This window comes from Selaginella moellendorffii, unplaced genomic scaffold (assembly GCF_000143415.4).
Source record: "Selaginella moellendorffii unplaced genomic scaffold, v1.0 SELMOscaffold_4, whole genome shotgun sequence".
Classification (NCBI taxonomy): Eukaryota; Viridiplantae; Streptophyta; class Lycopodiopsida; order Selaginellales; family Selaginellaceae; genus Selaginella; species Selaginella moellendorffii.
The window spans coordinates 448,354-476,253 of NW_003314265.1; the positions used below are offsets into that span (position 1 = coordinate 448,354).

The 27,900-nt window shown below is 47.9% G+C and overlaps 10 protein-coding genes and 1 pseudogene across 11 annotated transcripts; 2 read left to right on the forward strand and 9 right to left on the reverse strand.

Moving 5' to 3' along the window:
- Positions 1–371: 371 nt before the first annotated feature.
- Positions 372–1,268, reverse strand: LOC112344287 (3-oxo-Delta(4,5)-steroid 5-beta-reductase-like). Its single transcript, XM_024668705.1, has 2 exons — positions 1,175–1,268; positions 372–775 (listed from the first exon to the last, which is right to left on the reverse strand). The coding sequence occupies exons 1-2, from the start codon at positions 1,266–1,268 to the stop codon at positions 372–374; spliced, it is 498 nt and encodes a 165-aa protein (XP_024524473.1).
- LOC9654280 (auxin transporter-like protein 1) lies at positions 1,052–3,225 on the reverse strand. Its single transcript, XM_002964300.2, has 8 exons — positions 2,985–3,225; positions 2,753–2,932; positions 2,588–2,700; positions 2,345–2,528; positions 2,193–2,290; positions 1,904–2,111; positions 1,579–1,836; positions 1,052–1,513 (listed from the first exon to the last, which is right to left on the reverse strand). Exons 1-8 carry the CDS (start codon positions 3,195–3,197, stop codon positions 1,322–1,324), a joined length of 1,446 nt encoding a protein of 481 aa, XP_002964346.1. The 5' UTR covers positions 3,198–3,225; the 3' UTR covers positions 1,052–1,321.
- A 173-nt stretch (positions 3,226–3,398) lies between these two features.
- Positions 3,399–4,826, reverse strand: LOC9654281 (pleckstrin homology domain-containing protein 1). Its single transcript, XM_024668790.1, has 5 exons — positions 4,088–4,826; positions 3,958–4,006; positions 3,806–3,891; positions 3,605–3,742; positions 3,399–3,546 (listed from the first exon to the last, which is right to left on the reverse strand). Exons 1-5 carry the CDS (start codon positions 4,139–4,141, stop codon positions 3,460–3,462), a joined length of 414 nt encoding a protein of 137 aa, XP_024524558.1. The 5' UTR covers positions 4,142–4,826; the 3' UTR covers positions 3,399–3,459.
- On the reverse strand, positions 4,329–6,608 carry LOC112344288 (pentatricopeptide repeat-containing protein At4g02750-like). The gene has a single exon (XM_024668706.1). The coding sequence runs from the start codon at positions 6,525–6,527 to the stop codon at positions 4,329–4,331; it is 2,199 nt and encodes a 732-aa protein (XP_024524474.1). The 5' UTR covers positions 6,528–6,608.
- LOC9654282 lies at positions 6,608–8,639 on the reverse strand. The gene is made up of 10 exons (XM_002964302.2): positions 8,253–8,639; positions 8,089–8,185; positions 7,847–7,998; positions 7,697–7,789; positions 7,562–7,624; positions 7,413–7,481; positions 7,254–7,356; positions 7,124–7,195; positions 6,980–7,068; positions 6,608–6,912 (listed from the first exon to the last, which is right to left on the reverse strand). The coding sequence occupies exons 1-10, from the start codon at positions 8,496–8,498 to the stop codon at positions 6,769–6,771; spliced, it is 1,128 nt and encodes a 375-aa protein (XP_002964348.2). The 5' UTR covers positions 8,499–8,639; the 3' UTR covers positions 6,608–6,768.
- A 250-nt stretch (positions 8,640–8,889) lies between these two features.
- Positions 8,890–10,048, forward strand: LOC9654283 (ORM1-like protein 2). The gene is made up of 3 exons (XM_002963926.2): positions 8,890–9,107; positions 9,196–9,344; positions 9,812–10,048. The coding sequence occupies exons 1-3, from the start codon at positions 8,931–8,933 to the stop codon at positions 9,954–9,956; spliced, it is 471 nt and encodes a 156-aa protein (XP_002963972.1). The 5' UTR covers positions 8,890–8,930; the 3' UTR covers positions 9,957–10,048.
- On the reverse strand, positions 10,014–12,219 carry LOC9655563 (myb-like protein L). 2 transcript variants are annotated; one of them, XM_024668789.1, is made up of 2 exons: positions 10,328–12,219; positions 10,014–10,154 (listed from the first exon to the last, which is right to left on the reverse strand). In XM_024668789.1, the coding sequence occupies exons 1-2, from the start codon at positions 12,194–12,196 to the stop codon at positions 10,083–10,085; spliced, it is 1,941 nt and encodes a 646-aa protein (XP_024524557.1). In that variant the 5' UTR covers positions 12,197–12,219; the 3' UTR covers positions 10,014–10,082. The 2 variants fall into 2 exon arrangements, with proteins under 2 accessions (XP_024524557.1, XP_002964349.2); XM_002964303.2 differs by having other exon boundaries at positions 10,062–12,219.
- Positions 12,220–14,857: 2,638 nt separating this feature from the next.
- LOC9654284 lies at positions 14,858–18,057 on the reverse strand. Its single transcript, XM_024668707.1, has 9 exons — positions 17,880–18,057; positions 17,666–17,802; positions 17,536–17,583; positions 17,420–17,473; positions 17,266–17,367; positions 17,015–17,212; positions 16,880–16,965; positions 15,934–16,814; positions 14,858–15,882 (listed from the first exon to the last, which is right to left on the reverse strand). The coding sequence occupies exons 1-9, from the start codon at positions 18,055–18,057 to the stop codon at positions 15,449–15,451; spliced, it is 2,118 nt and encodes a 705-aa protein (XP_024524475.1). The 3' UTR covers positions 14,858–15,448.
- Positions 18,058–18,500: 443 nt separating this feature from the next.
- On the reverse strand, positions 18,501–22,317 carry LOC9654285 (nucleobase-ascorbate transporter 12). The gene is made up of 11 exons (XM_024668898.1): positions 22,000–22,317; positions 21,055–21,924; positions 20,830–20,927; positions 20,576–20,746; positions 20,424–20,524; positions 20,240–20,375; positions 20,135–20,185; positions 19,806–20,084; positions 19,507–19,741; positions 19,165–19,442; positions 18,501–18,882 (listed from the first exon to the last, which is right to left on the reverse strand). The coding sequence occupies exons 2-11, from the start codon at positions 21,611–21,613 to the stop codon at positions 18,661–18,663; spliced, it is 2,130 nt and encodes a 709-aa protein (XP_024524666.1). The 5' UTR covers positions 21,614–21,924; positions 22,000–22,317; the 3' UTR covers positions 18,501–18,660.
- A 149-nt stretch (positions 22,318–22,466) lies between these two features.
- On the forward strand, positions 22,467–25,202 carry LOC9654361 (pentatricopeptide repeat-containing protein At2g35030, mitochondrial). Its single transcript, XM_024668897.1, has one exon. The coding sequence runs from the start codon at positions 22,522–22,524 to the stop codon at positions 25,177–25,179; it is 2,658 nt and encodes an 885-aa protein (XP_024524665.1). The 5' UTR covers positions 22,467–22,521; the 3' UTR covers positions 25,180–25,202.
- A 56-nt stretch (positions 25,203–25,258) lies between these two features.
- Positions 25,259–27,900, reverse strand: part of LOC9655564 — a 3,954-nt pseudogene continuing 1,312 nt past the window's right edge.

Consider the following 27,900-nt stretch of genomic DNA (forward strand, 5'->3'; position numbering starts at 1 on the left):
TAATCCATAATCAATCTTGAAGCAGTCACTAGGTATGATTTTTTTATCCTTCATTTTCTGGATCCACAAGCAGATGGACTTCTCGGTGTTCCTGAAGCCGTAGTCTTTGCTCTTGTTGATGATAAATTGCGGCAACTTCATCACCAGATCATAAAGCCACCACGTTTCAGGTTGAAGGTCAGACTCTAGGAGTCCACATTTGGTTGTAATATCCTTCCCGATTGTCTCCTTACCATGCATCATTCACTAAGCTCTTACCACCACCGTCGTACTCCTGTGGAGCTTCCGCATGAAGATTAAGTTCCCTGGCCAGTAGGTTCCACAGCCTCTTCCAGCTGATGAGATCCCCGTTATCGATGTTAAAGGCTTGATTATGAGCATTTGGATTCATGCAACTCTTGCTCGGCTATCAAGCCCGCATCCAATAAATTCGTGAAGCTGTTCCATTTGTTCAAGTCGCCAGGGAAGACGAAGTTGAGACCTTCTTTCTTGCAGATTGCAGCACACACTGCTAAACGTCCCAACATGTTAGCGTAGTCTCTAGGTGCAAATCCGATGATGATATTCGCACGATGAACAGACCAAGTCAGATTGGCAGCTTTGCATGCCTCCCAAAGGATATCCTCTTGCGTGTAAAAATTTGATATTCCATGTATCCTCGGCATATCTTCTGTAAACGGTGGCTCGTTGACTTGTAAGCCAATCATATTAGAGGAAGGTCCTAAATAGTGCTTGGTTCCAGTCTGCAAGCAGACATGCTTGATCTTTTTTGCGACTGGGATGATCGTTTAGCGTCTGCATTCAGTCAGCGACAATTTGGATCCTTTAAGTTATACCTCCTTTTGGAGTGGTAAAATTGTCCGGCTGGAAACTTCATCTTGTCTGGAACTTACTATCAGCGAGAGACAGCCATTATCCGTCTCAGACCTCACACACCTTCCTCCACACAAACACTTAAGAAAGAAAATATTTCCTTGCACTGCTGCTTCTTGTTGTTTTGCTCAACCTTTATGTGTTCATAGAAAGAACCTTTGGTCATTTATATCTACTCTTGTTGCAAAATCTATTTTATATATTTGATCACAAAAATATCTAACTTTCCTAGTTCCTACAAACATTGTAAACCTCAAACTACCGATTTAATTATTAGAACATTAGAGTGCCTCCCACGAACCTTTTCCATCTTCAACACCGATGATCCCTCGAGGTTGGGAGTTGTTGCCACGGAATCTTAATCCGCCGTTGCCGGGGATCGAACCCGCGGACATGCAACCACGTAATATATGGTTTGTTTACAGGAAGAATAAAAAACTTACTGACGTCAAGACTTTGGTGGACACTGGTAACACCTCGCAAAAAGCCCAAAAGTTCGCACTTGTCTTGTCAGGTTGGAAATCGTTGCCCATCCTCCAATCCCAACACCCACCACCACCACCCACAAAATCACTCCCAGATTGATGCAATACATTCCAGCCCAGCTGCGTATCCAGAATGGAGGTTGCTCAAATGAACTCTATTAAGAAAACAAAAAGCCATTGTTAAGTTACCAACATGCAAAGGGAAACAAAAACCATTTACCTTGCGTGCCTTCTCACTTCTGAAGACGATCATATGCGTAAGGCATGGAAGGAAGTAAACAGCGAGCGTTGTAAAGAAGGAACCGTTGAAGGAGTCGATGGGACCAAAGAAAGGCAGCATAATCGCACAAAACCATATGAGGAGAAAAACCGGTATCCTGGCAGCCACTTTTAACAGGTAGTAATTCGAGTGGTGAATCCCAAAAAGCTTCTCACACATAATGAAGAATGGCAACGCTACGAGACCAAATTCAAAGAACTGCAAGATAAAAGAGTTAGAGCAATGGCACACACAAAGAAAAAAGGATAAACACTCTTTGACAAACCTGGTGGATGATAATCAGTACTACCGCGGCATCGCGGAACTTCGTCCTGGGAAGAACAGCGAAGGCGTTAGCGTTGTGCAGCATCCTATCGCCAAAAGCCCAGTATACAGTTGATGCAGATGGTAGCGTCAAGGTGAGAGTATATAAGACGGCATAAAAATACACTCGCTTGAAATCTCTTGGCTTCCACATTGACCCTGCAAGTTCACTGTTGGCACGGTAACGAAAACAACATTGTCAAACCGTTAAGAGAGCTTAAATGCAGAAAGAAAGGAATATGAAGACGTACACTGTCAGTCCGTGTCCTCCAAATGTGTAGATTATGTTAGATGCGCCCAAAAAATAGTTTTCCAGGCTATGAGGACCAGTGTGCTTCACCCCCGGATCCTGCAAAAATCCCAAGATTCAGCACAGTGACTTTAGCATTGTCAAACGGCTTACTCTCCCCTGGACTGCTGCAGCAATGGTTAAATACCAAGCCACATATGTCGTCATGATAATGCCAGCAAAAGACCACATCCGATAATTACGCGGCGAGGGGAGCAAAACACCCAGAAACATGAACGGCCCCAGGACAAGGGTCCATGTCCGTTTGTCCAGATTATCATTGATATAGTACGCGGCACTGCAATGCTATCCAGGATAAAGGCAGAGAATTGAAAAGCATTAGAAAATCAAGCACACCTCGCACAGGCTACCATTTGGATCATGGCAGCGGAAGACAAGCCGCAAAAGTATAATAGCAATGTCGCTCCCTTGCCCCAAGGCCCGAGGAAAAACTCCATAACTTCATACCACTGGAAGGGAAGGTCAGCCAAGAGCACTCTGCGAGATCGCACTGATACAAACCTGAACAACGTGATTTTTCTTCTGCTGCGAGCCTTGCGTTGCTAGGTAAGTGAGGTACACGCTGGTCATGATGTAAGAAACCCAGGACCCCATCATGCCATAGAGCAATTGGAAAGTAATGCCTGATGCCATTCCCATCTGAGCGAATGTGAATGGGAGATTGAGCAAGACTTGAGACACCTGCAAGAACAAAGCGGTGAGAAGAACCTGGAGAAAGAAAGCTCACACGAACCTGAAAAGACGCTGCGTTGAGCCAGGCATCGAAAGACGATCCTCCGTTCCATAAAACTCTATCGATAAACTCGCGATACCGTGAAGCCCCGACGGTTTCTTGCGGCACAATCGCTGAACTGGCAGGCTCCTGCCGCTGCGATGAGGAGGTATCTACTAGATCTAATTGAGAGGACTCATCCCAGACACTCAGAGAGATGCTACTAGAATCCATAAGTTACCCTTCTGTGCATCACTGAAATTGAAAAAAGAGAAGTACGATGCAAGGGAAGCTACCAAGTAGCACCTAAAAGCAGCCCATATACGCTGACTATGCACTTGCAAGCCCCGACGAGGAATGAAGTTTCCAGGGATAGATAAATTGAGAGACGGGAGAAAGAGCGACCTAAGCAGCTGCTGCTTACTGTACACACACTTCATCTTAGCCACGCAAGCTATTATATAATCCAAACGAGAGAACCGACGCCATTACTTAGCTAATAGTCGAGAACCTCCGTCTCCGTTATGGACCTGGAGTGCCGGACGATTGATCTCCCGATAGAGTTGATCCAGTCCTCTTTTTCCTGCGTGATTTGCAAGTTAAACGTGAAGCATGATCTATTGAGCTAAAGACGGCCAGACCTTGTCCGAGTCCGCGATAAAATACATCGTCTCCTTGTTCGTGGACAATTCAAATGCGTGCTGCCGGTTTAGAACGTCCTCGGCTCCTTTCACAGTCAGACATCCACTCACAAGAATCACTCCTCGTGGTCTAGAGTACTGCAAAAGACAAGATGAAAGGACGAAAAAAAAGTGTAGAGAAAATGAAGGAAAATCTCCAACCTGAGTGATAGTGCTCTCCTTGAACCAGAAAAGCCTTCCTTGCTTAAGAACAAACCAGCGTCTTCTCCAAGTTTTAATGTACTCTCCTATTAGCATCCACACAGCACAGATTAATTCTCGGGAAAAGAGGGAACTTTAGAGGACTACCTTACCCTGCTTCATGAGCCAACCAGCTCGCTCGGGACTGCTCCAAAATGGAACCTGTCAGCAGCACATTGCCCATTTTCAGACCTAAATCGCATCGATGCACAAGGATTTCCAGAACCGCGCGGATCTACACACCTGATTCTCTTCCGCCGGCTCTTTGCGCGTGAAGAATCCGGCGATGCCCGCCATCGCCTCCTCCTCTCCCTCCACGCCTTGCAAATAGATAGAGAATTAAAGCCTAAAGAAAAGTTTCTGAAGCCTTTAGGAATCGAACCTTGGACTCCCTTTAAATCTAAGCTTTTTCGTCCTTGAGAGTCGAACTCGACACCTTTTAGTGTCAACACGTGGCAGGCCACATGCCGTTGGATTTGCCTGATTAAACTTCTATACAAATGTTTGATAGCATTACATAAGACGAGGAATCGAGCTTGGAAGCCATAGCCGCCGCTCGCTGCGAGCTTTCACGGTGTGTTCTACACGAAGATAGCAGCGACATCCAAGCGACCTCACCCGGCTCAAAAGGCATGTTTTTTATAAGATCCTCGGCCTCGCTCAGCTTGCCGGCGCGCGCGAGCAAATCGATCACGCAGTGGTAGTGTTCTCTCACGAGATTTACGTGGTGATCCACGGTTATGGACGCGAAGTAGTCCAGGGCCCTCTTGTGCTCGCCGAGATGGCTACAAGCCGTGAGAACCGTGATGAAGTTCACGTAGTCCGGCTCGAATCCCTCGCTGATCATCTCCATGAAGAGATCGAGGGCTTCTTGCGGACGGCCGCTCTGGACGAAGGCAGTGATCATCGTGCTCCAGGAGACCAGGTCTCGGTGTTTCATGCCATCGAACACGGCCTTCGATCCCTGGAGGTGAGCACACTTCGAGTAGAGATCTATCAGCGAGTTTTCCAGCACTAGATCGGGCTCGTTCTTGCTCGTCTCGTAAGTTTCATGGAGGATCTTGACCAGAGCTAGAGATGCCAAGCTTCCACACGCTTCGAAGGCTGCAACGAAGCTAAAGTTGTCGGGATGGAAGCCGGCTTGATCCATAGCGGCAAAAACTTTTATGCTCGTCTTGGCTCGGGCATTGATCGTGTATCCAGCGATGAGCAAAGTCCACGACGTGATATCGTGTTTGGGCATTCGATCGAACTCTTCCTGGGATCTCTCCATGCAGCCACACTTGGAGTACAAATCTACGAGAGTGTTACCGAGAGTTTGATCCGGTTCCAGCCCGCTGATGACAAAGCTCGAGTGGATCTCTTGGCCTCTTTCTAGAGACTTCAAAGCCGAGCAAACGCTAAGCGCAGTGGAGTACGCGACGAGATCCGGAGAAACTCCTTCGTGATCCATGAGAGAGAAGCATCGAAGCGCTCGATCGTTCATGGAGTTTTGGCTGTAAGAAGCCATCATGGTCGTCCAGGTGCTCGCTCCTCTCGCTGGAATTTCGCTAAAGAGTTTCTCCGCCTCGATCAACAATCCATTCTCCGCGTAGGCCGAGATCATGGTGTTCCACGATACCGTGTTCTTTGCGGGCATTCGATCAAACAAGTTCCTCGCCTCGCCAATGTTTCCAGCCTTTGCATATGCCGAAACCATCGAAGTCCACGACACCACGTCCGGGGATGGCATTCTCTCAAACAAATCTCTCGCTCGATGGAGCTCGCGATTGCTAGAAATGTATGCTTGGATCATCGCGTTCCAAGACACGGTGTTTGGACTTGGCATCTCCTTGAACAAGCTTTCGGCTTGCTCCAAATGCCCATTGTGGGAGTATGCGAGGAGCATGACGTTCCAGGAGATGGGGTTGGGATTTGGGATTCTATCAAACAGCCGCTTTGCCTCGTCGATCTGAGCGTTTTGGGCATAGGCTTGCACCATGGTCGTCCAAGACACCACATTTCTGTCTGGCATCCTCTCGAAAAGCTCCCGCGCTCGATGCAATTCTCCGTTCTGGGCAAACATCGCCACCATCGTCGTCCACGCCACAACATTCTTCACGGGCATTCGCTCAAAAAACTCCCTCGCCTCGTCGATGTGAGCGCTTTGAGCATACGCATTCAGCATGGCGTTCCAGGACGCAGCGTTTGGTTCTGGAATTCGATCGAACAAACTCTTCGCTTCGTACAAATACCCATTCTCGGCATACCCCGAGATTATCGAGTTCCATGACACAGTGTTTTTGCATGGAGACCGATCAAACAAGGCTCTCGCTTCGCTGATTTCTCTCTTGCTTGTGTAGGCGGAGATGATGGTGTTCCAGGAAACGGCATCAGGACGAGGAATGCTATCGAAAATATTCCTTGATTCCTGCAGATGCCCGTTACGGGCAAATGCAGAAAGTATAAGATTCCAGGAGAAGACGTTGGGCTGCTCGATCTGGCCGAAAACGGCGAGGGCATCGGCGGGGCTGCCACACTTGGCGTACATATTGATGAGGAGATTTGCCAGATATCTGTTATGGACTTGAGCACTGGAAGCAATAAGCGCATGAAGGTTTTTGGCGCTCGCGAGGTCTTGCGAGTCTGTGCATGACCGAATAAGCGAAGCATAACGAGATCTTTCCGCCGTTGAAGACGTCATAGTAGAGACTCAAATTGTTGAATTGGCAGATAAATCATTTTGTAAAGAATTTCTATCAGTAAATCATCATGCTTGCAATCTAAATTCGATAGCAAATATATATATGCTCATTTTTCTCAAAGCTTTACATAGCTATTTTCTGTACAGAGCGAGCGACCGTTCGTTATAATGCTATCAAAACTGTGTGTCTTAATATACATCCTCGGCTATGCGGTGTACTCCTTAATACTTGTAAAAACACTCACAGATCTTTCCTGTAACCCATAATGCTTGCAACCCGTTGCCTGAGCTTTACCCTCTGATAATGCAGCCTCAAAAGCCCATTGCCAACGACGACGTTGGAGTAAACAAGATGAGTGACCATTGGTGCCAATATGTTCCCAGTCTGTGAGAAGAAAAAAATGGAAGAAAAGTGAACTTTCTGCAAGGAAAAATAGAATTTTTGTGTGTACCTGTAGCCACTCGAATCCAAGGTAGAGTGCCAACAGTGATTCCATGAGGGGAGAGTAAATCTTCTTCATCGTTCTCCTCTCGTTCCACACTGCAAATGGACACTTGTTCTCAGAAACTGGACCGGAAGAACGCCGCACACAAACCTTCAAATCGCTTCCTCATGTCTTTCAGAGCCTGTTTTCCACGGGAGACCGGTGCAATCACATAAGTTGGATCTGCAACCAAAGTACACCTTTTTCAGTCAAGCTGGCTATTGTTTACGAATTTCCAAACCTTTTGGAGCTGTGATCACGTAGTACATAGAGCCTGTCAATGCCGAGGACAGGACGACGGCCAGAATCTGTGCAAACGGTGCGAAGCACGGTACTATAGCAGTCTGGAAGAAAACAAAACGATTAAAGAGAGGCTCGAATGCTTGCTTGTTTTGCTTACCAGTGCGGACAGTCCCTGTGGAGTTTGGTTAAGACTCGCACTGGCTTGGATTGCATGTGAAAAGCCACCCTGAAATTTACATAAGAATTCATAAAAATCAGTTTTTTTTTCTCTAGAAAACCAACAATCAAGAGGTAGAAAGAACCAACCTGAAGAGCAACTCTAAAGAAGATCTCTTCGGAAAGAGCTCCGGCTATAACGATAGGGAGGAACTGCAAACATCGTGAAATAATCAATACTTGAATCGACGAACAACGTTGAGAAGAGAACAAAAAACTAAGTACCTGCCACCCCATTCCCTCGAAATACTCCATAAGTTCTCCGTCCTCGACATCACGCACAGCTCTAGCGGGTGCCCAAGCATTGACAATCGCATCCTATGTGTGATACGCGCAACTTAGAACCGGAGATAGAAATTTTTTCGAAGAGCTTACGTCTTGGATAAAGAGTAAAGCCAGCATAGGCACGACTGCGTAGCCGAGGCCATCCAACACAGCCTCTGGAGATATCTCAAAGCCACCCCAGCAATCTATACCAATCACCTTACAAATGGCTTGGCCAACAAACGCTAGCCCTGCATACAAGCCTGCGAGCGAGAGCTCAAAGTTAGCCACCATAGCTATGATTCAAGAAAGAGGAGGTCATGGGATTTCTAGAAAGAAAACTTCACACTCACCGAGTCCATACACGACTCGAAACGTTAAGCTAAGTTGCTCCCAGAGAGGCTCACTGGAGTCTTTGAGAAACAGTGCGTCGGGATCCCACTTTGCTCCCTGTGGACATCAAACAAAACAAACTCAGGAATCTCTCGATCGATAAGAACAAACAGTGAGAACCGACCTCGATGCTTTGGATTCCACTGCTCCTCTCCAGCTTCTTGTCCTCCACATACTCGGGCTCCCGGACCGCGCAAACAGTGGTGGACACCGCCCTCTTTTCCCTGATAGCGTCGGCAGCCGGAGAACAAGAAGAACTAGACCACTGCTTGATCGGATTGGATCCAAGGAACTCTTTCCTGGCGACCCATTTAGGATGCGATCTCGCAGAAATCCCAATTCTTGTTCTTGGACGCAGCAGACATTCCATCGCCCAAGCGACCTGGTATTTCGCTCACAGGAAAATCAGCGCTTGCATGGCGTGCGCCCACGACCAATCCAATTTTACCATTAGCTTCCCAGCTATGCCCCACGCTCGATCGAGAGAGAGAGAGAGAGAAGAGCGAGAGAGAGTGAGATAGGCTTACCCAATCGCTATTGGGCACACAGATTGCGAGCAATGCCACCTCTGCAAAACCCAGCCACGTGTAAAGCGACATTCCGGCATATCCTACAATATACCGCCATTCTCTCCTACCTGGCAGCAAGCCCTAAAACCAAAGATTCACGGCCCTCCATGTGTCACCCACCGTGCCACGAGTTCTCCACGTGTGAATGCTGACGGGGCCAAGCATATTCGCCTCTCTTCTAGGGTTGTAGAGTTCTAAGATCAGGGTTTTGGGAGCGCTGCTCGCTTGGCCCGATGTTTGTCAAGGTAGGGCATCCCGCGGATCTCAACAAGAACACAGAGTGGTTCCAGTACCCTGGAATCTGGACGACCTACATCCTCATCATCTTCTTGTCATGGCTTTTGGTGCTATCGCTGCTGGGATGCTCCGTGGGAACGGCATGGACGATTGTCAATCTGGTCCACTTTGGAGTAAGCCTTCGATTTTTTGTTCCCCTCTTTGGTTTTTTTTTCTTGTTTCTATGGTTTTTTCTAAGATCACGGGAAAATGCGTGCGTAGGTGACGTACAATTTCTTCCACTGGAAGAAGGGGACGCCGTTTGCCGAGGACCAAGGCCTGTATAGCAAATTGACGTGGTGGGAGCAAATGGATCACGGGCGGCAGCTCACGCGGAACCGCAAGTTCTTGATGGTGGTGCCAGTGGTCCTGTAAGTTTTCTCTTGGTCTTGCTTTCTTTCGATCGAGCTCTATCTTGTCTCACGCAGTGAAAGTCACTTGTTCTTTCTTGATCCATTCCATTTCTTTCGAGCGAGCTCTATCTTGTCTCACGCAGTGAAAGTCACTTGTTCTTTTTTGATCCATTCCATTTCTTTCGAGCGAGCTCTATCTTGTCTCACGCAGTGATCTTGCTTGATCCATTCCATTGCTTTCAAGCGACTCACGCAGTGAAAGTCTCTTGTTCTTACTTATTCCATTGCTTCCGAGCGAGTTCTATCTTTTCACGCGGTGAAAGTCTCTTGATCCATTCCATTGCTTTCGAGCGAGAGCTCTATCTTGTCACGCATTGTTCTTACTTGATCTTCGAGCGAGCTCTATCTTCTCATGCAGTGAAGTCTCTTGTTCTTGCCATTGCTTTCGAGCGAGCTCTCACGCAGTGAAACTCTTTTTCCTCTAGGTATCTCATCGCGTCCCACACCACGGACTACAAGAACCCGTTCCTCCTCCTCAACACCATCGCGGTGCTCGTGCTCGTCATCGCAAAGCTTCCTCACATGCACAAGGTTCGCATACTTGGCATCAACGCTGACTATCCAACTTAGCGACGAACACACAAGCTTTTAGTTTTTAGTAAGAGCGCTTGTACATGACACAGCATATGTATAAGATGAAGCTTTCATGTTTCTTTTCGAAACCATTCTTCGATCAAACTTTTAACCTAGCTCTATCTAAGCCTCGAAAAACAAAAGAGAATGAGAAAAAAATCTCCTCGTCACCTTGAACATATCTTCTTGCTTTGCCTTCCGATCGTTTCCGTGACTTCATTTATCTCCAGATCTTCGCCATTCTTTCGTTTGCCTCGTATCTTCTCCAATCTAGCAGCTCGCATCTCCCTTCCATCTTGCCACTCATCTTCAAGATCCACGTCCACCGTCTTCCGGCCTCGCGGCTTTCGTTGCCGAGGACGCTTTGCCTGTGAATCCTCCACTCTCCCGGCCCTCGTTCTAGCCCGCTTCTTGCAACCACCACTACCGAAATCCTTCTCACTGGTAACGTCCACCATCGAGTTTCGTCTACAGCGCTCAACTCCTGGCTTTCCGGGACTCTCGAGATCTTCCTCCAGCTCTTCGTCCAGCTCGAAGCTACTAGCTTCAGCGTCTTGGCCAGGATCGTCACTCCCCGGGGGCAATTGCAAGACAGTGTCACCACTCTCCACCAGGAGGATGTCGCTCACTTCCAGCCCCGGCCGCTCTTTCTTCCTCTTGGAGAATCGGGGCAGCAGCGTTTTCTTGAGCACCACCTCCCTGTGGAAACTCTCCTTGCTCTCGGGATGCAAAGCCATCCACCGCCGCCAGCACTGGTTGTCCGTTCTCGGCGACATCACCTCCGCCACCGACGACCACTTATGCATCCCAAACTTCTCCACCGCCTCCTCCAGCTTCTCGTCCTCCTCCGGACTCCACATATCGAAGCTCAGATTTGGATCCAAAACGTTCCGCCACCTCTCTCGGCACTGCGTCTCTGACCGGCCGGGGACGTGAGCCGCGACGGACTTCCACTGGTGAGGCCCGCACACCATCACGGCACACTTGAGGCGCTTGTCCTCCTCCAGCGACCATCGCCCGCGCTTCTTCCCCCTCAAAACTTCTTTCCACCTGTGCATCGCTTGCTGCCCGGTTCTTCCCTCCAGGCACGCCGCTACGTTCTGCCAGTCCTTCTCGCCACACATGTCCACCGCCAGCTTGAGCTGCTCGTCATCCTCCCGGCTCCACTCTCTCAGCGATAAGTTGGCGTTCAAGCTCCTTTGGTACCGGATCAAACACTGCGCTGGAGTTCTGTAAGTCCCCAGCTTCTCGGCCACACTCTCCCACTGAGCGAAGCCAAACTCCTTGGCAATGCCCAGCAGCTGGAGGTCCTCGGCTTTGCTCCAGGGCCCGTGGTTGATGAGCTTGTCCTCGAAGTTGATCCACCTGGCCTTGCACTCCTTGGCCGTTCTAGCCGGAAGCGAGCCCCTGGAGACGATCTCCCAGTCCACCACATCGATCAGGTTCCTCACCTCCGCATCCGAGATGTTGTCGATCTCCTTCTCGCGCTCTTCCAGAGAGACTCCTGTTTTCAAGTCCAGGACCACCGCTTCCATAGCCTGGACAAGGAGATGCTGCTGGACTTGCATCTTTACCGTGCTGTGCAGGGCCTCGCTCTCCTTGGGCGACCAGCTTTTCGAGCACCTGACGCTGTTCTTGAGCTCCCGGAAGTTGTCCACGTCCTTGTTCTTCTCGGGCCCGGCCACGACTCGGTGCTTCTTGAGCCTGGAAGTGGAGTAGCTTAAGGTGGCCAGGGACGCGACGAACCTCGCAACGCAGCCCCGGTCGAAAGCTCGCCGGTTGCAGTGCTTCTCGAATCCCATGAGCGTCTTGACGCGCCTCTGGATCTCGGCGTTCTCCTTTTTTCTTTCCTCCACTCGCAGAAGCAAGTTACGAAGATGTTCTTGGCACTGCTTGTTCTTGTCGAGAGAATGCTGGAGGAGCTGCGAGTTGTAGTCCAGTACCTGGGTTTCCTGCTGTTCCACACCTTGAGTTTCTTGCTGCTCATCCAGTCCCTGAATTGGCTGCTGCTCCACCCCACTGCTTTCCACTTCCAATCGCTTCTTACCCTCGATCTTCTCACAGACGCTCCGCAAGGACTGCAAAACGGCCTCGTCCGCCGCCTCTCCGTCTTCCTCTCCTCCGTCCTCGTCCGCCGGATCTCCGTCCTCGTCTTCCAGGAATCCATGGCGGGCCACAAACGCACACAGCTCCTCATCATCTACCAGATCATCATCACCAGCATCATCACTTTCCATTCTCTTTGAAGGGAAGAGGGGGCGCTCACCTCATGCCATCGCCGCGCTACAAAAGCCCTAGCCAAAGGTAAAAGACCTAAACATTCAAAGGAATATTCATCTGAACATTTCATTTTAATTTAATTTTTAATATTTTTTAATTTTAATTTTGTTTAATTATAAAGTGTTTGTAATTAATCATTTAACCAAATCTACTAATGATGAAAATTAAATAATATATTATTTAATATATTTTGTTTTCTTTTTAAAAATTATAATTAAAATCTAAATATATAACAAGATATGTATACTAACAGTATAATAATAATTATGATTATAATTTTTTAAGTTAAAAACTAAATTATTTATACCAACACTTTTAAAATGTTTTGATTAACAAATTTTATATAAAAATTTTAACTAATTAAATAGCATCAATAGTAATGCTTCTATCTCTCCACTTGAATATTTATCTAAAGCATTAAAGTATAAAAATGAATAATGTTGAAATGAACAAAGAAATTATGATTTTTATTTCTATATTATTTTTGACAACATTGTGATTAAAATTGTGAAAGCCCCCTATATTTATCACAAACAATATATTTTGAAGTAAGACTATTATAAAATATGTTATTTTATACATGTGTTATGAGAATAAATTCAATCAACATATACACTAAGTTATTAATGTCACACTTTTTAATTATTAATTACAGATTTATTCTTATTTCTTTAATATTAATATTTTATTTTAAAAAGCTAATGAATTGTTTTCTTGCAATTATAAAGTTTTTTTTTTAAGACTATACTATTCCTGAATTAAAAACTATAAAAGGAAATATAAAGGAAATACATACTAAATCTTGAAGTGGGCATTTTAAATATGGTTTACATTATAAATGTATTATCATTTTACTATATAACATATATTTAAATATCAAGATGTATCAAATTCTTAATTAGCAAATATAAGGTCCTATTATTATTATTAGAATAGTGGGATTTCAGTAGTTCAATCCATTTCTATATATATGCTTGGGTTTTTGGGCTAATTGAATATAGAAATTCATGTAATCCATACAATCAGATTTATAAATTTAGCTTTTGCATGATTTAAATCTCCTTTATTCTTATAATTTCTTTTCATTTATTCTCTTTTATTTTTCTAGCTTTTTAGAGTAGCACTTAGTGCAGTTGCTCAATGCTATGTAGTAGCAGTTAAACAATCAAACTTAATTAATAATGATATTTATACATAGTATAACTCTTTTTGGTTTTGCTGCTAATCCTCACATTTGGTTAAAGTTTTTCTATGAGAATTTTGAGGATGATGTGTATTATTAATTCAATCACTTTATGGTGATTGCCACCTATGATTCTTGGGATGATGTTCAAAGTCTACTTAAGTTTCCCATATATATCAAAAAGATATTATTATGGTGGTATAATTGTTTGAATGTGGCCACTCCTGTGGATTAAAGCCTTCTTTCAAACATTTTCAAACACGAATTTTGGATATGTTGATAAATGTGATGATGATTTCCAACAATTGCATCATCTATTAAAGGCCATTTAAATTAATTATGCAATATAATGTTTACTTCCAAAGTTTTTTGCTTCATGCAAAGCTAAATATGTAAGATTGAATCAAATTAAAAATATTGTGATTATCACTTCATCAAAATCTTATAAAACTTGTGCATGCACTTACCCCAACTAATCCTTTGTAATACTTTTCAACTGGCACAATGCTATGAAACACTTCTCTCACTTATCATTTTAGCTATTTTGCCATGTTTGGAAAGCAATATTGCATTTGAGCAAGGATGTTAAAAATAAATGATTTAGGGGTGACTGATTTAACCATAAAATTTGATGATTCTGATGATCTGTAAATAAAATTTAGAAGTGAATTAGGACAAGGTGAAAGAGTTCTTCAATAAGTCTAAATGGGAGATGTTATCTTTGTGTGGGTGATTTTTCTATCAAGTAATTGACAAAACACATTAATGCTTTTATGGAGGAGAGTGATGAATTTTCTCATAAACATATTAGTCTATATAATGCATTTGAGAAGGAGGTTGAGTGGGCACAAGCTAGAAGAGCACTTGGGCAGAGGCCACTTCCAGTATTTATAGCAGGTAATAGGGTGAATCAATACATTTCAATTGGTTGATATTAAATATCAAATGAATTTTCACCTCAATTAGTAGTCATGTTTGATATAGCTGTGGATGATAAACCAAGAGTATGAGCAGATTACCAATACATTATAGTTTCTGTCATATGTTATCTTAGAATTGTTGTATTGCTATGATTTGCTTTCTAGATGGACCCTGATGTATGAGCATTCTGCAAGAATATCTAAAGAATTTGGCACAATAACTAAAGAGATCTTCATACTAGTTTTTAGCATCCAAGTACAATGGCCAGTTATATCTAAATAAGCATCTTGGCTACTGTCCTGCTTGAAGGAGAAGATGGACCATGCTTGGCTGCAGGATTTAAGTTGTAGTCGTTGCTCCAGCTCTCCAGCCTCACCTCCAGCTGCTAGACAAAACAAGAACTCATTTGGTCATGATCCTTCCATTGCTTCTCAAGTGTGGCATTCATCATCGTCCAGGTGACAAGTCATTTCTCGTATGGTTTGGCCCAAGATGGTGTCAAAAGCCCTAAAAATTCAAAAGAAATCTTCGCGCGTTCTTTAAAGAGTTCGTTCCGATCGATTTGCGGAGAGGAAAAATAAAAAAGAACAAGGATATAAGCGTCGCGTCCACCTCAACTTGGCAAAATATGTACAGCCCGTTTAGAAAGTAACCAGTCCCTATGATGATGTCGACTTCGAGAGCTGTAACGTTTCCACCATCTCCATCCAAAACAAAAAAAAATGCCACCACCAGCACCGTCACCGCTACCACCACCACTGTCCCAAAACTTTCACCACCATCACCACCACCACCGTCGTCGCCGCGCCTTCCATCCCCCAGCGTCAATCCTACGTCTCTCTCTCTCCGCCACCACAGTAACAGAGGAATCCCCTCCGCCACCAAAGTAGCCGATGAGTTCTCTCCTGCGCCACCGAAGTAGCCAATGAGTCCTCTCCTCCGCCACCACACCACAGTAGCCGATGAGTCCTCTCCTCCGCAGCCGATGAATCCTTTCCTCCGCCACCGCAGTAGCCAACGAATCCTCTACCACAGTAGCCGATGAATCCTCCCCACCAGAAACATCAAAAAGCCTACCGCCACCACCGTCACAAAACCTCTTTTATCACTGCTTCTTGGGCAAGTATCTCTGCTCGGACGCCTTGCCCTTCTTCCACTTGTTGGAGCCTGCCTTCTTGTTGCAAGTCCCGTTCCTGCCGTCGAGCCGCTTCTCCTCCTCTCCCTTCACCCCGCCGCGCAAACCCAAAACGTTGCCGCCGCTGGACGACTCCTCTGCGTTGCCAGCTTCCAGGTTCCCTACGCTCGCTACGCCGCCCGACTCTAAAGAATTTCCTACACTTCCTGCTACTTCACTGGCGTCTGGAGCCTCCTCCTTGTCAGCTTCACCATTTCCGGCCTTGTCCACCTCCGGATGACCGTCAACACCACCTTCTGGGCCAGCTTCCAGTTTCTGAACCTCAGGCGTCTCACCATCGGCCAGTGACTCCTCCAGGACCGCGAAAACCACTGCCTCTGGATCTGATATAGCCTTGCGCCATCCTGGAAAGAAAGAGCGTTTAGACGAGTCGTGACACAGAACTTAGAACTTACTGTCAACGAGGAACGCCATGCATGCCTCCGCCACCCTGGCAAACTCTTGCTCGTCACCTGTTGCCGTGGCCTCGCATTCAGCACTTGCTGGCGTCTGATTCTCCAACGAGCACTCCTCAGCCGCTGGCATTTCGTCCTCCGCCGCTTTAGTACCACCGTCGCCTTTCGAGCTCACGGGCGTCAGCAGCTCTTTCTCCAAGGAGTCAAAACGCTGGGAAGACGGCCTCAAAGCTTCCAATGCACGGGCATTGAGCGGTATGCTCAAGGTGCCAATCATAAGCTCCTCTTGGTCCAGATACAGTTGGTCCTGATGAACAACTCGAGAATCATCGAGTCCTTCAGCATTTGGAACCTGCTCCGCTTCACCTGCGCCAGTGAGCTTCTCGCCTGGTATGGTCTCTCCTTGAGCGTGGTCGTTGAGGATTCCATCAGGATTGCTGTCAGCTTCTATAGCAGTAGAGGCGTCGCAAACATTGTCTGCATTGTTCTTTCTCGTCCAGCAAGTGTAGCCGTTTGCTCCGACATTCGCACCTCTGTTGCCCCTCGTATATCTTGGCTTGTACTTCGGAAAACTCGACTGCTTCTGTTCAGCTTGAGTGTGAACAACAAAGCGCCTCCGCTGGGGCCTGCTGACGGTAAACTCTTCCTGGGAATTGTCGGGTTCCTCTGCCCACCTAGCAGTACCGGTTTCAACCTTCTCTACATCTGAATCCTCGGCGCCCGTAGCTAAAGAAGAAAATCCACCAACTGCTGCGGATTCTACGTCCTGCTGTAAGTCGGTGTCGTCGTTTTGTATGCCAGTGTCGGGTGGATTACCTCCAGCTCTCTTCTCCCTTTGCCTTTGCTTTTTTAGACGCTTCCTTTCCAGTTCCCTCTCGCGCCTAACAGAAACCATGCCCGTTCAGATATATATACATATATATAACAAAAATATCAAGATCGTTACTTCTTCTGAGCAGCTTCCTCTTCTTCGACGAGGGCTCTCTGGATGTCAAGCGCTTTCTTATCCTTTTCCGCATTCCAAGCTTTCACCTGAACAACAAACCATCACCGTTTTGATACAAAAGCCAGCAGACAGTACCAAGTTATCCTCGATGAGAAAAGCCAAAGTTGCTATAGCGTTCTTCTCTTCTCCATGTGGAGGGTCCTTTTGATACACGTAACGTGCCACAGCCACACTCGTCCCACCGATCAGGAAAGTCTTCTCACTTGCGTCGTCCAATACTTTGAACAGAACCTCGGAAGGCACATTTGCTGCGGCATTGACCCGTATATCTTCCTGAAGTGCGACGTATGCCAGTGACAAAGCCATGAAAGTTTTGACAGCCTTACCAGTTGTCTTCCAGCTCTGAAGTACGCCTGTGTCAGGTATGCAACACCGGACATCTGCATGTGTTTTTGTAGGGCCTGCTCGATATTAGTCCCAGTAATCTCCTGCAGCTAGCTTTTAGTCCCAGATTCAAGAACCAATAACAAAGAGACTTACATCTACCCGGGAAGACTTCAAGGAGAGGATCTCAGAAGCTTGGGCTGGAGATAACTGCAACAAGTCAAAGTATGATCAGTACCTCCGGGAACGTAAGCTATTAGCGCACGAAACACCTGCGCCCAGAATTGGCCAATGGCATCCCTTTGCTTCGACAGCTCGTCCTGCACAAACTCAATACTCAAGCCTTGTATTCAGCAAAACGAACCAAAGAAAAAGAGAAAGGAAACAGAGCTTCGTACTCACCTTGTCTGGATGGAGTGTTTTCCGATGAAATCTCATGTGCCGACGACAATTGAAAGGAGAGAAAAACTCCCGGACGCACTTGTCGCATTTGTGTGTCTGGATACCCGTGGGTACGAACCATGTTGTTGGAAACAAACCTATAAGGAATTAAACAAGATGAGCGAGATGAAATAAATGACACGGACTCTCCTAAACCTCTCCAACTATCACTCACCATTCAACTCATAATCTCCTCGCAGCAACGCTAAGAATGCCTGGGGTACTCTAAGCAACTTAAACCCATTCCCCAATCCAGATACTCCCCTCTCCACACCCACACCCGACCACAGGCTTTCCGATCTACTATCCCCTCTCAATCCCTGGGGCAACTTACCTTCCCCGAAGCGATCCATGCCTCGGCAAGACCTCTGGAAGCGCTGGATTTCTTGCGAAAATATGCCCGAGTAGGGTCAGCTTTGGCCCAGCGCCGTCGCGGAATCATCATCACTCGGCGAAATCCGCGATAGCTTGCGAAGAACAGTGTCGGAAGTGTCGAGCTTCATCGCGGCGTCATCGGCTGGGGGCCTAGGACAAATATTTCCAGCTATCCGAGAGAAAAGATCGAGGAAATGAGGAGAAAGGAAATGCGATCACAGCATTCACGATACCTGGGAGAAAAATCCGGACTCCGCAAACCTAGCCGGAGCATCGTCTCCCTGTCATGAAAGAAGCGGAGTAAAGGCGCCACGAGCGGTGGGATCGATCGATCGAGCGCCTCTCAAACCTAACCCTATTCCAGAGGAAGCACGCCAACAAAGTTTTAAGCAATGCTAGAGAATGCTAGAGAATATGCCACTTCCCGCCCAAAATGATTTCTTCGTCTTCTATATATCATACAAACAAACAGTCACCTCTCTCTTTTCTTTTCTTTGCTCTTCTCTTTCTCTCGCTCTATCTCTCTCTATCTCTCTCTCTCTTCTCTCACTCTCCCTCACTCAGCTCGCTCGCTCGATAGCTCACACGCCCACCCATTTCACCCACGCGAAGAACTTCCATAGCCCAAAGGGGAGGCCATAGTCCCTTTGGAATGCCGGCTCGTTCTTAGCGCTCCTGGGACGAGACCACACGTAGATCCCGCGCTCTTGCTTGCTGCCAGGAACAGTGTTGTCCAGGAAAAACGCCACCACGAAGGCTATCACCATATGCATTGATAGCAGGCTGTTAAAGATGAAGTTCACCTACACACACACACACACACACAAGATGGCGTTAGAACCCATTCTCAAGATCGTTCCGGAACGAGATAAGCTATCCAAAGAACAAGAAACATAACAAAGAATCTAGAGACAAGAACTTTGACACGAGCGAAACAAGACAAAGCAAACAGGCCGGAGAAAACTTGCAAGCGGACGAACTAACGATGCTGGAAAGGACTGACTTAAAACTCAGGCTATAAAGACGATGACTGACAAGAGCGAAGGAATCAAACAAAATAAGGAAGGGGGAGGGAGCAAACTTACTGTTCCGCTCTTGGTTTGTATGGGCCCGTGTGTAGCAACGGAATACGGGGCAAGAAAGAACTGGACGGAGTTGCTGCCAGCGTTATACTGCTGGAAGTACGCAGGCACCGATAGAGACAGGAAGAGCGAAAGCCCAACGATGAGAACGTTGCGGGAGCTCCCAGTTTCCGTGTAGCGGAGATACGACAGCCCCCAGGCTGTCAGCATTGCCCACATAATGCACAGGAGCGCAGCCACCATAACTTGGGGAATCGACGCAAGAAAGGCTCCAACTTTGCCTGAAAAGTGATGGAAACTTGATGAGCATGACAAAGCACGGAAGAAAATGATGCAGAAGCTTACCTATGAAAGACAAGGCTATGAGAACGAATGCACCGAATGTCACGGCGTGACGGCTTCCCATTCTCGTCACCGCGATCGTGTGTACGTTTTCAGTGAGAGTCGTTGCTCCGGTTCCGATTCCCCACAGACCAGCCAGAGCACTCGTAATGCCTTCCAGGCCTATGGCCCGACTTACAAGTCCAGGGGTTGGAGCTCTCGAAGCAACCAGAAGGGACGTTGCATGATAAGATCCTACCTGAAGAAAGCAATCCGAATACTTGTCAAGAGAAGAGATGACACCGGAACTCTCGAAAGCTTACCGAGTCCACTGAAGCTATGATAGAAGCAGCAATCATTACTGCCCCCGTTCTGAGGCTGAAAGTCGGAGTTCCCCATTGGAACGGATAAGGGAACCTTACCCAGGCTGCGTCTCTGAGGGCATGTGAAGCGTCGGTTCTACAACTTCTCATTGTATGGATGTGCCGCTGGCACGCCGCTGAAGGATTTGCCATGTCCATCTTACAACCTTTATAGTTGTAAGCTCCCGTTTCAGTTAACAAGAACGCGTAGGCCCAAGTTGTTGCCAAGCCGAGAGGCACCTGTTTTGAAGGATTTAATCCAGCTGAATCATAAAGAAAGTGAAACTCACAGCATAAATTTGGAAAATCCTATGCCCGAAAATTGAAATCTTCCGAAGATGCTGCAAACGGACGCGTCTGAGAAAATTTAGGAGAAGAACTTAACGCAAACAAACCAGAGCGAAGATGATGACCACAATAATTTGTGGTATCCCAATTTCAACACATGAACCAACAGTCGTGAAACCATACGTAAAGAATGCCAAACCAACGGCTGCTACAGTTGGCGAGACAATCACAGGATTTATAACTCTGGAGACATAACCCATCATCAGTTAAGAAGATTGAAGACATACATACCTAAGCAAAAATGACATTAGGCCACTGTAGCCAGCAATGATCTGGAACAACGAGGAGATTATGACGGCACCTTGTAGTTCCTTCATGGTGTGCTTGAACCTCTACAATAAACAAACAAACTCAAGGAAAAATCAACAGAGGAGTATCCTTACATTTCCAGGTACGTTGGAAAACTCTGGCGAGTTCGCAATCACCAAAGCTGGAGCCAGGTACACAAACGACGGCCCTTGTATTAGAGGCAGCCTTGATCCGAAGCACAAATGAATAAGCGTCGTGATCCCGGAAACAAGCAATGTAGTGGAAACCACTCGCGATGTATCATTCTGAGGATACAGAAAACAAAAGAATGCAAGAAAGCTTGCTATCATTGACAAGAACACTCAGCGGAGAAGTATAAACGACTTACATCACTTCCTCCTATGAGTGGGACCAAAACCAGCGGCACGAGAATCAGCGATCCAATGATAGAAAAATAGTGCTGAAGCCCGTAGAGGATCAGTGGAACTGTAACAACAAAAATCAGTTCGTGTGTGTCACAAGAAAGGCAGCACAAGAAAAATGATGAGCACCGACAACTTAACAGCAACTCAATCAGCTGAAGAACACCAAGGTAAACAAGCAAAAGTCTTACCGAGTCCGGGATTTTCCCTGATTTCGTATTTCATATGAGTCTGCTTGATCGATCCACCATCGTCTGGATCTTGGGACGACATGACGTCCGACTCCCTGTCCCTGAAATTCTTCATCGGCTCGATCCGAATGGGCTCACTAATTTTCCTCACACCATTACCACCAGCAGCAGCCACATTCGTCACTGGAACTGTCTCAGAAATCGCTGGGATCCCATTCTTTTCCTTGCTGGCCGCGGCTACCGAATTCCTAAGTCCATTCCCGTTCAATGCCGCTGGAGCATTCGTTCCAACGGTAGCTCCACCAGCAGCATTGCCAAAAACTCTCTCCCTGTATGCCGGCGGCTTTGGAAGCTCTTGCTGCTCCCCAGTCGAGAAAGTCCCAGTGGTCTCGCGACTCTTGTAGCCTGTTCGTCGAGCCCAAGAGCCGAGCATGCTGGGATTGTAGCCGTGATTCGCCGGAAGCGGCTCCATCACCGTGGGTGGCCAGGCACCGGGCTTCTTACCAAGAGACGGCGACTCTGGATCGTTTTGAGACCTCGAAGGAGGAGACCCCAGCATCTTTCCTCTCGCTCAAATTGTTCTTCTCTTGCGCAAGATCTCGCCAGGCTTCCTCCCCTCCAACTCTAGAAATCGCCCAAGATTTCTGGAGCTAAGACCTGTTCCTGGCCCGGATTGTTCCCACTCCCGGTCACGAATCACATGGGTTGCTCGAGCTGCCAAATGGGTCCCCGGAGCCACTGCCGGCGTCATCAGCACGTTGGAGCAGCTGCATTGTTTGCCTGGCTGCCAGATCTATCTATCTATCCTCCTATTCTTTGTTTTTTTCCCTCGTCGCCCACTTTGCCTGGTTTGCTGGCGCGCAGATCAAGCTGGCACCCGCGAGAGATCAGCACAAAACAATGCGATAGAACGCGCAAATCTGCGAAATGGAATGGTTAGCTCACCTCGTCTCGAGGCCGCCGCCGCGCCTTTACCGCATGAATGAAAGGATGAATCAGAGAGCTATGGCCGCGACAACGATCTCGCAGCTAGAGGGGTAGCAGCGCCTCCTCGCCCGCCTCTGTCTTGTTCCGTGATGGCGACGCAAGAACAAAGAAAAGAAAGAGGAGAAATTGGCCGTTTGATCTGATCAGGCCCTACCGCGGCGCTCCCCACCACAACAGCAGACGCGCACGAACACGAGGGAGCACCGATTCGACGCCGCGATCGCCATAGCTCGGAGCTCTCCGCGCGATCAAAATATCTGGGAGAGAAAACCTAGCTCCTACCTAGGGATCTTTCTTTCTCTCTTCCCCTCTTTCTTTGCTCGTTCTTTCTTTCCTTCTTTCTTTCTTGCCAGACTGGTGTGTATCGTGTAGCTATAGCGTATATGTTGTGGCTACTACTACGGTATCGAGTAGCGGACAAAGAATATGCCCTAGGATAGCAATGGATATTCTTGGAATCTAACCGTTGGGCTGCTGTACATGAGCACTGCTCTGAGAATCGATCGACGCGAGAATCTCATCCAACTCCTTCGATCCTGCAAGAATCTCACCGACGCGCGGCGGGCTCACACTCGGATCTTCGAGGAGCTCGGCGATCGCGCTGCCACTGACGACGTCTTCCTCGCGAATTCGCTCGTCCAGAGCTATGGCCGCTGCGGCAGCGCCGAGGATTCGCGCTGGGTCTTCGACGCGACGAGAGCCAAGAATGCGCATTCCTGGGTCTCGATGCTCGCGGCGTACGCGCATAACGGGCATCTGGACGAGGCCAAGAGATTCTTCGCGGCGATGCCCGACAAGAACAGGAGCGATCCCGTGGCTTGCAATATCCTCATCGGCGTCCACTCGCAGTGCGGCGAAATCGGCGAGGCTAAGAGGCTCTTCGATCAAGCGCCGGATCGCACAGTCGTCTCCTACAACACCTTGATCCAGGCGTTTGCTCGTAGCGGGCATTTGATTTATGCGAAGTGGATGTTCCATTCCATGCCCGAAAGAAGCATCGTCTCCTGGAACTCCATCATCAGTGCGTGTGGAGAGCACGGCCTGGTCCAGGAAACCAAAGAAATCTTCGATAGAGCACCGCAGCGGAATGTAATCTCCTGGAACGCGATGATCCAAGCGTATTCTTCGAGCGGGCATCTGGGAGATGCGTCGGCTCTGTTCCAGACGATGCGAGAGAGATCCGTAATATCCTGGACAGTGATGATCGTCGGCTACGCTCACAGCGGCGAGCTCGAATCTGCCAGCGCCGCGTTTGATAGGATGCCGGAGCGCGGCGTCGCCGCCTGGAACGCGATCATCAGCGCACACGGCCAGAGCAAGAATCTTACCGCCGCCGAGAGGCTCTTCGATTCGATGCCGGAGCGTAGCACCGTGTCGTGGAACGCGATGCTCCAGCTCCTCGCGGACAGCGGCGAGATCGATCGCGCGAAGGAGCTCTTCGCTAGGGTTCCTCGTCGCGACGTGATCTCGTGGAACACGGCGGTGAAGCTCCACGCCGAGCTGGGAGACGTGGATGGCGCGATGGGCCTCTTCCACAAAATGCCGCAGTGGAATTCCATCTCGTGGAACATCCTCTTCCACGCGTGTGGCAGCGTGGAGGAATCTAAGCATCTGTACGACACGATGCCCGTCCACGGCATCGAATCCTGGACGACCATGCTGTCCACGTATGCCGCCGGTCACCACCTGGAGCCCGCGCGCGCAATTTTTGAAAAGATTCCCCAGCGCAGCTTGGTGACGTGGAATGCGATGCTGACTGGGTATGCCACGCCAGGGCATCTAGAGCGCGTGTTAGGGTTCTTCGAGGCGATGCCCGAGAGGAATGTGATCTCGTGGAACGCGATCGTGGAGGCGAATGGAGGGGAGGGGCGGATCGATGTGGCGAGGGCGGCATTCGATTCCATGCCCCATCGCGACGTGGCGTCGTGGACGGTGATGCTCCAGGCGTGCGCGAGCAATGGGAGCTTGGATCGCGCGAAAGAGCTCTTTGATTCGATGCCGGAGAGGGATGTGGTATGCTGGAACGCGATGCTGGCGGCGTATGGCGGCGGCGGCAGCTCGATCGAGGCGGCGGAGGGGATCTTCGCGGCGATGCCAAGGCGCAATTTGGTGTCGTGGAACGCGATGATCCAGGCGTACGCCGCCGGCGAACGGATCCGAGACGCGCAGCGCGCATTCGATTCCATGCCGCGTGGAGGCGACGATCCGCGCGCCAATCTCTTTGCTCTGACCACGATGCTCGTCGCCCACGCCGCCGCCGGCGACGTCCATCGCTCCAAGGCGCTCTTCGACGCCAACAAGAAGCACGACGTAGCACTATGGAACGCGATGGTGGCAGCGTACGGACAAAGTGGCCAGCTGGTTCAGGCGAAGGCGGTGTACGACAAAATGCCCGAGGTGAGCTCGGTGTCCGAGACCACCATTTTAACCGTGCTTGCGCACAACGGTCACCTGTCCGCGGCCCGGGAGTGCTTCCACTCCATGGCCGAGACGACCATCGTTGCTCAGACCGCCATGCTAGCGGCGTACGCTCAGAACGGGCACGTCAAGGAAGCCAAAGAGCTCTTCGACTCCATGCCCCGGACGAGCTTTGTGTCGTGGAACGCCATGGTCACCGCTTATGCCCAGAATGGCCATCCCCGGGAGGCTCTGGAGCTCTTCCACTCGATGGTTCTTCACGGCGAGAGGCCGGATGAGATGACTTTCTCGAGTATCCTGCTCGCTAGCAGCCACAACGGGATGGCGGACAGGGGCTGGAGCTACTTTGCGTCGATGGTGCCGGACTACTGCGTGAGGCCCGTGAGGGATCACTTCTACTGCATGGTCGATGCGTTTGGACGGGCCGGACGCTTGGCCGAGGCAATGGAACTCGCGGAGAGAATGCCGTTTGAGGCTGATGTTGTGGTTTGGAGGAGCCTGCTGGGGGCTTGTCGAACGAGCCGGGACGTGGAGACCGGAGCTTTTGTAGCCCATAAGTTGTTTGAAGCGGATCCCGGGGACTCGGTGGCCTACACTATTCTTGCTGGGATGTATGCCACCGCTGGAATGAAAGACGAGGAAGCCAAAGTGATGAAGCTGATGGAACAAAACTGTGATAACAAGAACCACCAAGTGAGTCAGCCACCACTGCTCGAATGATAGATTCTTACCTCGCTAGAACAGTTAACTGGAACGAATTGATATCGTTGATGGCGATCACAAAATGGTGGTAACCATTCTTATACCTGTACATTAACTAACTCGCGCTAATCAAAGCAGCTGCCAGCTGCTCTTCTAGGAATCTCACCCTCTCTACCTGAGTAAAGAATGCTGTGAATAACAAAACTAGCATACCAGTAATGTTGTTGCAGTGTTGGTTCGTCATAGCTTTAGTGCCGAATCTCCCGGAATTTCTTGTTGTCAAGACAGGCAAACTATTCACCTGTGAGCTCGAGATGAAATGCCGAATCTGGACGTCAGACTCACGTATGCGGTCCGTCAAAACCTCAATCTTCCCGTACATAAAATCAATTGTTTCCTGGGACCTGGCGTTGGCACTTAAAAGCGCGGCGTTTTCCTGAAATTACGCAGTCAGTCGGCAATTGACAAGTAGCTCTCGAGGTTGTAGTTGTTTTTACTGACAGCGAAAAGGAGCTTGTTGACACTCTTGGTATTCATCAGCTGTGAAATACATTGCTCCAACACATGCTTCAACTGGATTTCCGTTTCCGTGAGTTCTGTTATTCTGCAAGGGGAAAAGTATGTAAGTCTGCGAAAGGCAATGGAAAACAGTTTTCACCTTGAATAATATGCGTCAGAAAACTTTCTCCTGTCGAGATTACACTGCAAACAATAAAGTTATACATCAGTTGCAATTATATATCCTACACTGACATCTACCGCAAAACAAAGGCTATAACAATCACGACCCACCTGATGCCTGCTACAAGTAGAACCTCGTCCTTCTCAGCCTATATTCTTGATAGAAATTCTCCTTACTACACTAGTACTACCCCCCAGACAACACATATTGTAACGAGCGGGTTAGCTTCCCTCTAGCTATCCTCACAGCCCAATCAGATCCACAAGCTTTATGAACGACCACCATAGCAGATCATAAACCATTTCGAAGCAGGAGATGCTTCTCACCTGTTGGTCAATCTCATCCATTCTCTCAACTTCGTCTGTATATCTTCCCTTTGGTTCGAGTTGCTGTCGCGCACTACACTCACTTTCCTTCTCTAAAGTCAGACACTCGAGCCCGTTAGTTTGCTTATCACTGACGCCCAGCATGGCCGTCCACATAAAGTCTTTTGCTTCCTGCATCACCTAGTTAGAAGTCTCTCCAGGAAAACAATGTCAAGTTTCTTACTTGGATGGCAGACAAGACTAAAGATCGGCAGTCTTTAAAAACGTCCTCCAGAATCCCTGCATGTGCTATACCCACGACCGCCTCCTTCTCCAAGTGTGCGACGTGTTTCTCCAGCTCTTGCCGAAAGAGCACTTCTTGCAATAAATCCTCCTGAAAAACAAAAATTAAGAAATTCTAAAACCATGCGCCAGCGACTACCTCTAAGCACTTCTTTTCTACCATTGAAGAGTAAAGCTCTGTCCTCATTCGTGTCAGCTCCTCGTCCTGTTTAAAACAATAATCACAAGCCCTTCAATTCTAATTGTTACCTTGGAAACGAGGGATTGCTGCAGCACGTCATATTGTGTCTGTAAATCAGATGATTCAAACTCATCCTACATAAACAGATGAATCAGCCACAAAACTGAAACTGAGTAAGAAATAAACTTACAGCCAAATTCTTTACGGCAATATCAGTAGCAGAAGACATTGAGTCCGTATTGTCACTTCTCAAGTAGCCTTTATTCATACTTATCCACGTCTCCTCGTCAGCAACATTTTCGAAATCTGACGGAATTGAAACCACCTCCGCTTGTGTTTCCTCTAGAGGAGTATCGTTGAAGTTGCTGTCGTCGTCAAAGAGCATTTCAAAGGCCACTGGAGTAAGATCTGTATCCTTCCTAGCGGAAACCATTGGAGATTCCAAGTTTACAGAATCCTGTATCAAGGTCAATGGTGAAACCCATGGTAAAGGCAGCATGTACCTTTAGAGAGTTTGGAGTGACCAAGCGTGGACACCATGTTTCACGCCGATTGCTCTGAACATGTAATCGTAAGGAGAAAACCCAAATAGCGAAAATGGCAGTACCTTTCTTGATGGTTTGCGATCATCCCACGTAGAACTAATCACTAGAGTGCTCAGGTTTTCAATCTTTCGCTCCTGTTCTTGAATCCTTATCTCGCGGTCTTTTTGAGCTTTTTTCTCTTCCTCAAGCTCCAGAGCCAGTCTTTCACGTTCTAGCTCGAACTGGCCACAAGATCATCGGTAAGTTATATTCCATTGTCAATGACAAAGACACTAACCTTTAACAGATCATTCCTCAAGTTCAATATTTCCTTCTCCAAAACTTCAGATCTCGTACCCTGAATCCACTAAGTTAGGCAGAGATTAACGTGTTCGTATGATATCCAAACCTGCAGTTTCATTCGTAATACTTCGATTTCTTTCTTTTGCCGTTTCAGCAAGGCTGCATCTGTGATTGTCTATCGCATAGTAGCTATGTCAGAGCAAGTTTCCTGGTCGGGCAAACAGTACCTCATTAATTTGTGCACATGTTGAAACCCGTTTAGCTCTGCTGGCAAACAGCAAAGTTCCTCGTGTCTCATCAAGCTGCATCTGTGAATTAACTTGTGTCAATTATCAAGGACATGCAGAACCATCCGCAACGTTACCTCATCCGGAGTAATTGTGCAGATGACGGCAGTTTTAGCATTTCCATCCAAAGCAGACTGCAGAATCCGAGTTAACT

Bases quoted from the DNA above. Each gene is read 5' to 3' on its own strand.
- LOC9654280 (XM_002964300.2), bottom strand. From the start codon at position 3,197: ATGGATTCTAGTAGCATCTCTCTGAGTGTCTGGGATGAGTCCTCTCAA. The intron at 2,933-2,984 runs GTTCGTGTGAGC...TTGTTCTTGCAG, and splicing joins TCAACGCAGCGTCTTTTCAG to GTGTCTCAAGTCTTGCTCAA. The intron at 1,837-1,903 runs GTTTGTCAAAGA...TTTATCTTGCAG, and splicing joins TACTGATTATCATCCACCAG to TTCTTTGAATTTGGTCTCGT.
- LOC112344287 (XM_024668705.1), bottom strand. From the start codon at position 1,268: ATGTCCGCGGGTTCGATCCCCGGCAACGGCGGATTAAGATTCCGTGGC. The intron at 776-1,174 runs GTTCGTGGGAGG...CGATCATCCCAG, and splicing joins CGGTGTTGAAGATGGAAAAG to TCGCAAAAAAGATCAAGCAT.
- LOC9654284 (XM_024668707.1), bottom strand. From the start codon at position 18,057: ATGGATCGCTTCGGGGAAGGTAAGTTGCCCCAGGGATTGAGAGGGGAT. The intron at 17,474-17,535 runs GTGTTTCGTGCG...GACTTGTTGCAG, and splicing joins TTGGCCAATTCTGGGCGCAG to TTATCTCCAGCCCAAGCTTC. The intron at 17,213-17,265 runs GTAAGGCTGTCA...GTCGCACTTCAG, and splicing joins TCAGAGCTGGAAGACAACTG to GAAGATATACGGGTCAATGC.
- LOC9654285 (XM_024668898.1), bottom strand. From the start codon at position 21,613: ATGCTGGGGTCTCCTCCTTCGAGGTCTCAAAACGATCCAGAGTCGCCG. The intron at 20,085-20,134 runs GTGAGTTTCACT...CCTTCAAAACAG, and splicing joins GGATTTTCCAAATTTATGCT to GTGCCTCTCGGCTTGGCAAC. The intron at 19,742-19,805 runs GTAAGCTTTCGA...TGCTTTCTTCAG, and splicing joins TCATAGCTTCAGTGGACTCG to GTAGGATCTTATCATGCAAC.
- LOC9654282 (XM_002964302.2), bottom strand. From the start codon at position 8,498: ATGGAATGTCTGCTGCGTCCAAGAACAAGAATTGGGATTTCTGCGAGA. The intron at 8,186-8,252 runs GTCGGTTCTCAC...TGATGTCCACAG, and splicing joins GTGGAATCCAAAGCATCGAG to GGAGCAAAGTGGGATCCCGA. The intron at 7,625-7,696 runs GTACTTAGTTTT...CGATGTTTGCAG, and splicing joins TCGAGGGAATGGGGTGGCAG to TTCCTCCCTATCGTTATAGC.
- LOC9655563 (XM_002964303.2), bottom strand. From the start codon at position 12,196: ATGGAAAGTGATGATGCTGGTGATGATGATCTGGTAGATGATGAGGAG.
- LOC9654283 (XM_002963926.2), top strand. From the start codon at position 8,931: ATGTTTGTCAAGGTAGGGCATCCCGCGGATCTCAACAAGAACACAGAG. The intron at 9,108-9,195 runs GTAAGCCTTCGA...ATGCGTGCGTAG, and splicing joins TCAATCTGGTCCACTTTGGA to GTGACGTACAATTTCTTCCA. The intron at 9,345-9,811 runs GTAAGTTTTCTC...TTTTTCCTCTAG, and splicing joins ATGGTGGTGCCAGTGGTCCT to GTATCTCATCGCGTCCCACA.
- LOC9654361 (XM_024668897.1), top strand. From the start codon at position 22,522: ATGAGCACTGCTCTGAGAATCGATCGACGCGAGAATCTCATCCAACTC.
- LOC9654281 (XM_024668790.1), bottom strand. From the start codon at position 4,141: ATGGCGGGCATCGCCGGATTCTTCACGCGCAAAGAGCCGGCGGAAGAG. The intron at 3,743-3,805 runs GTTGGAGATTTT...TGTCTTTTGCAG, and splicing joins AGGAGAGCACTATCACTCAG to TACTCTAGACCACGAGGAGT. The intron at 3,547-3,604 runs GTCTGGCCGTCT...CAAATCACGCAG, and splicing joins TTATCGCGGACTCGGACAAG to GAAAAAGAGGACTGGATCAA.
- LOC112344288 (XM_024668706.1), bottom strand. From the start codon at position 6,527: ATGACGTCTTCAACGGCGGAAAGATCTCGTTATGCTTCGCTTATTCGG.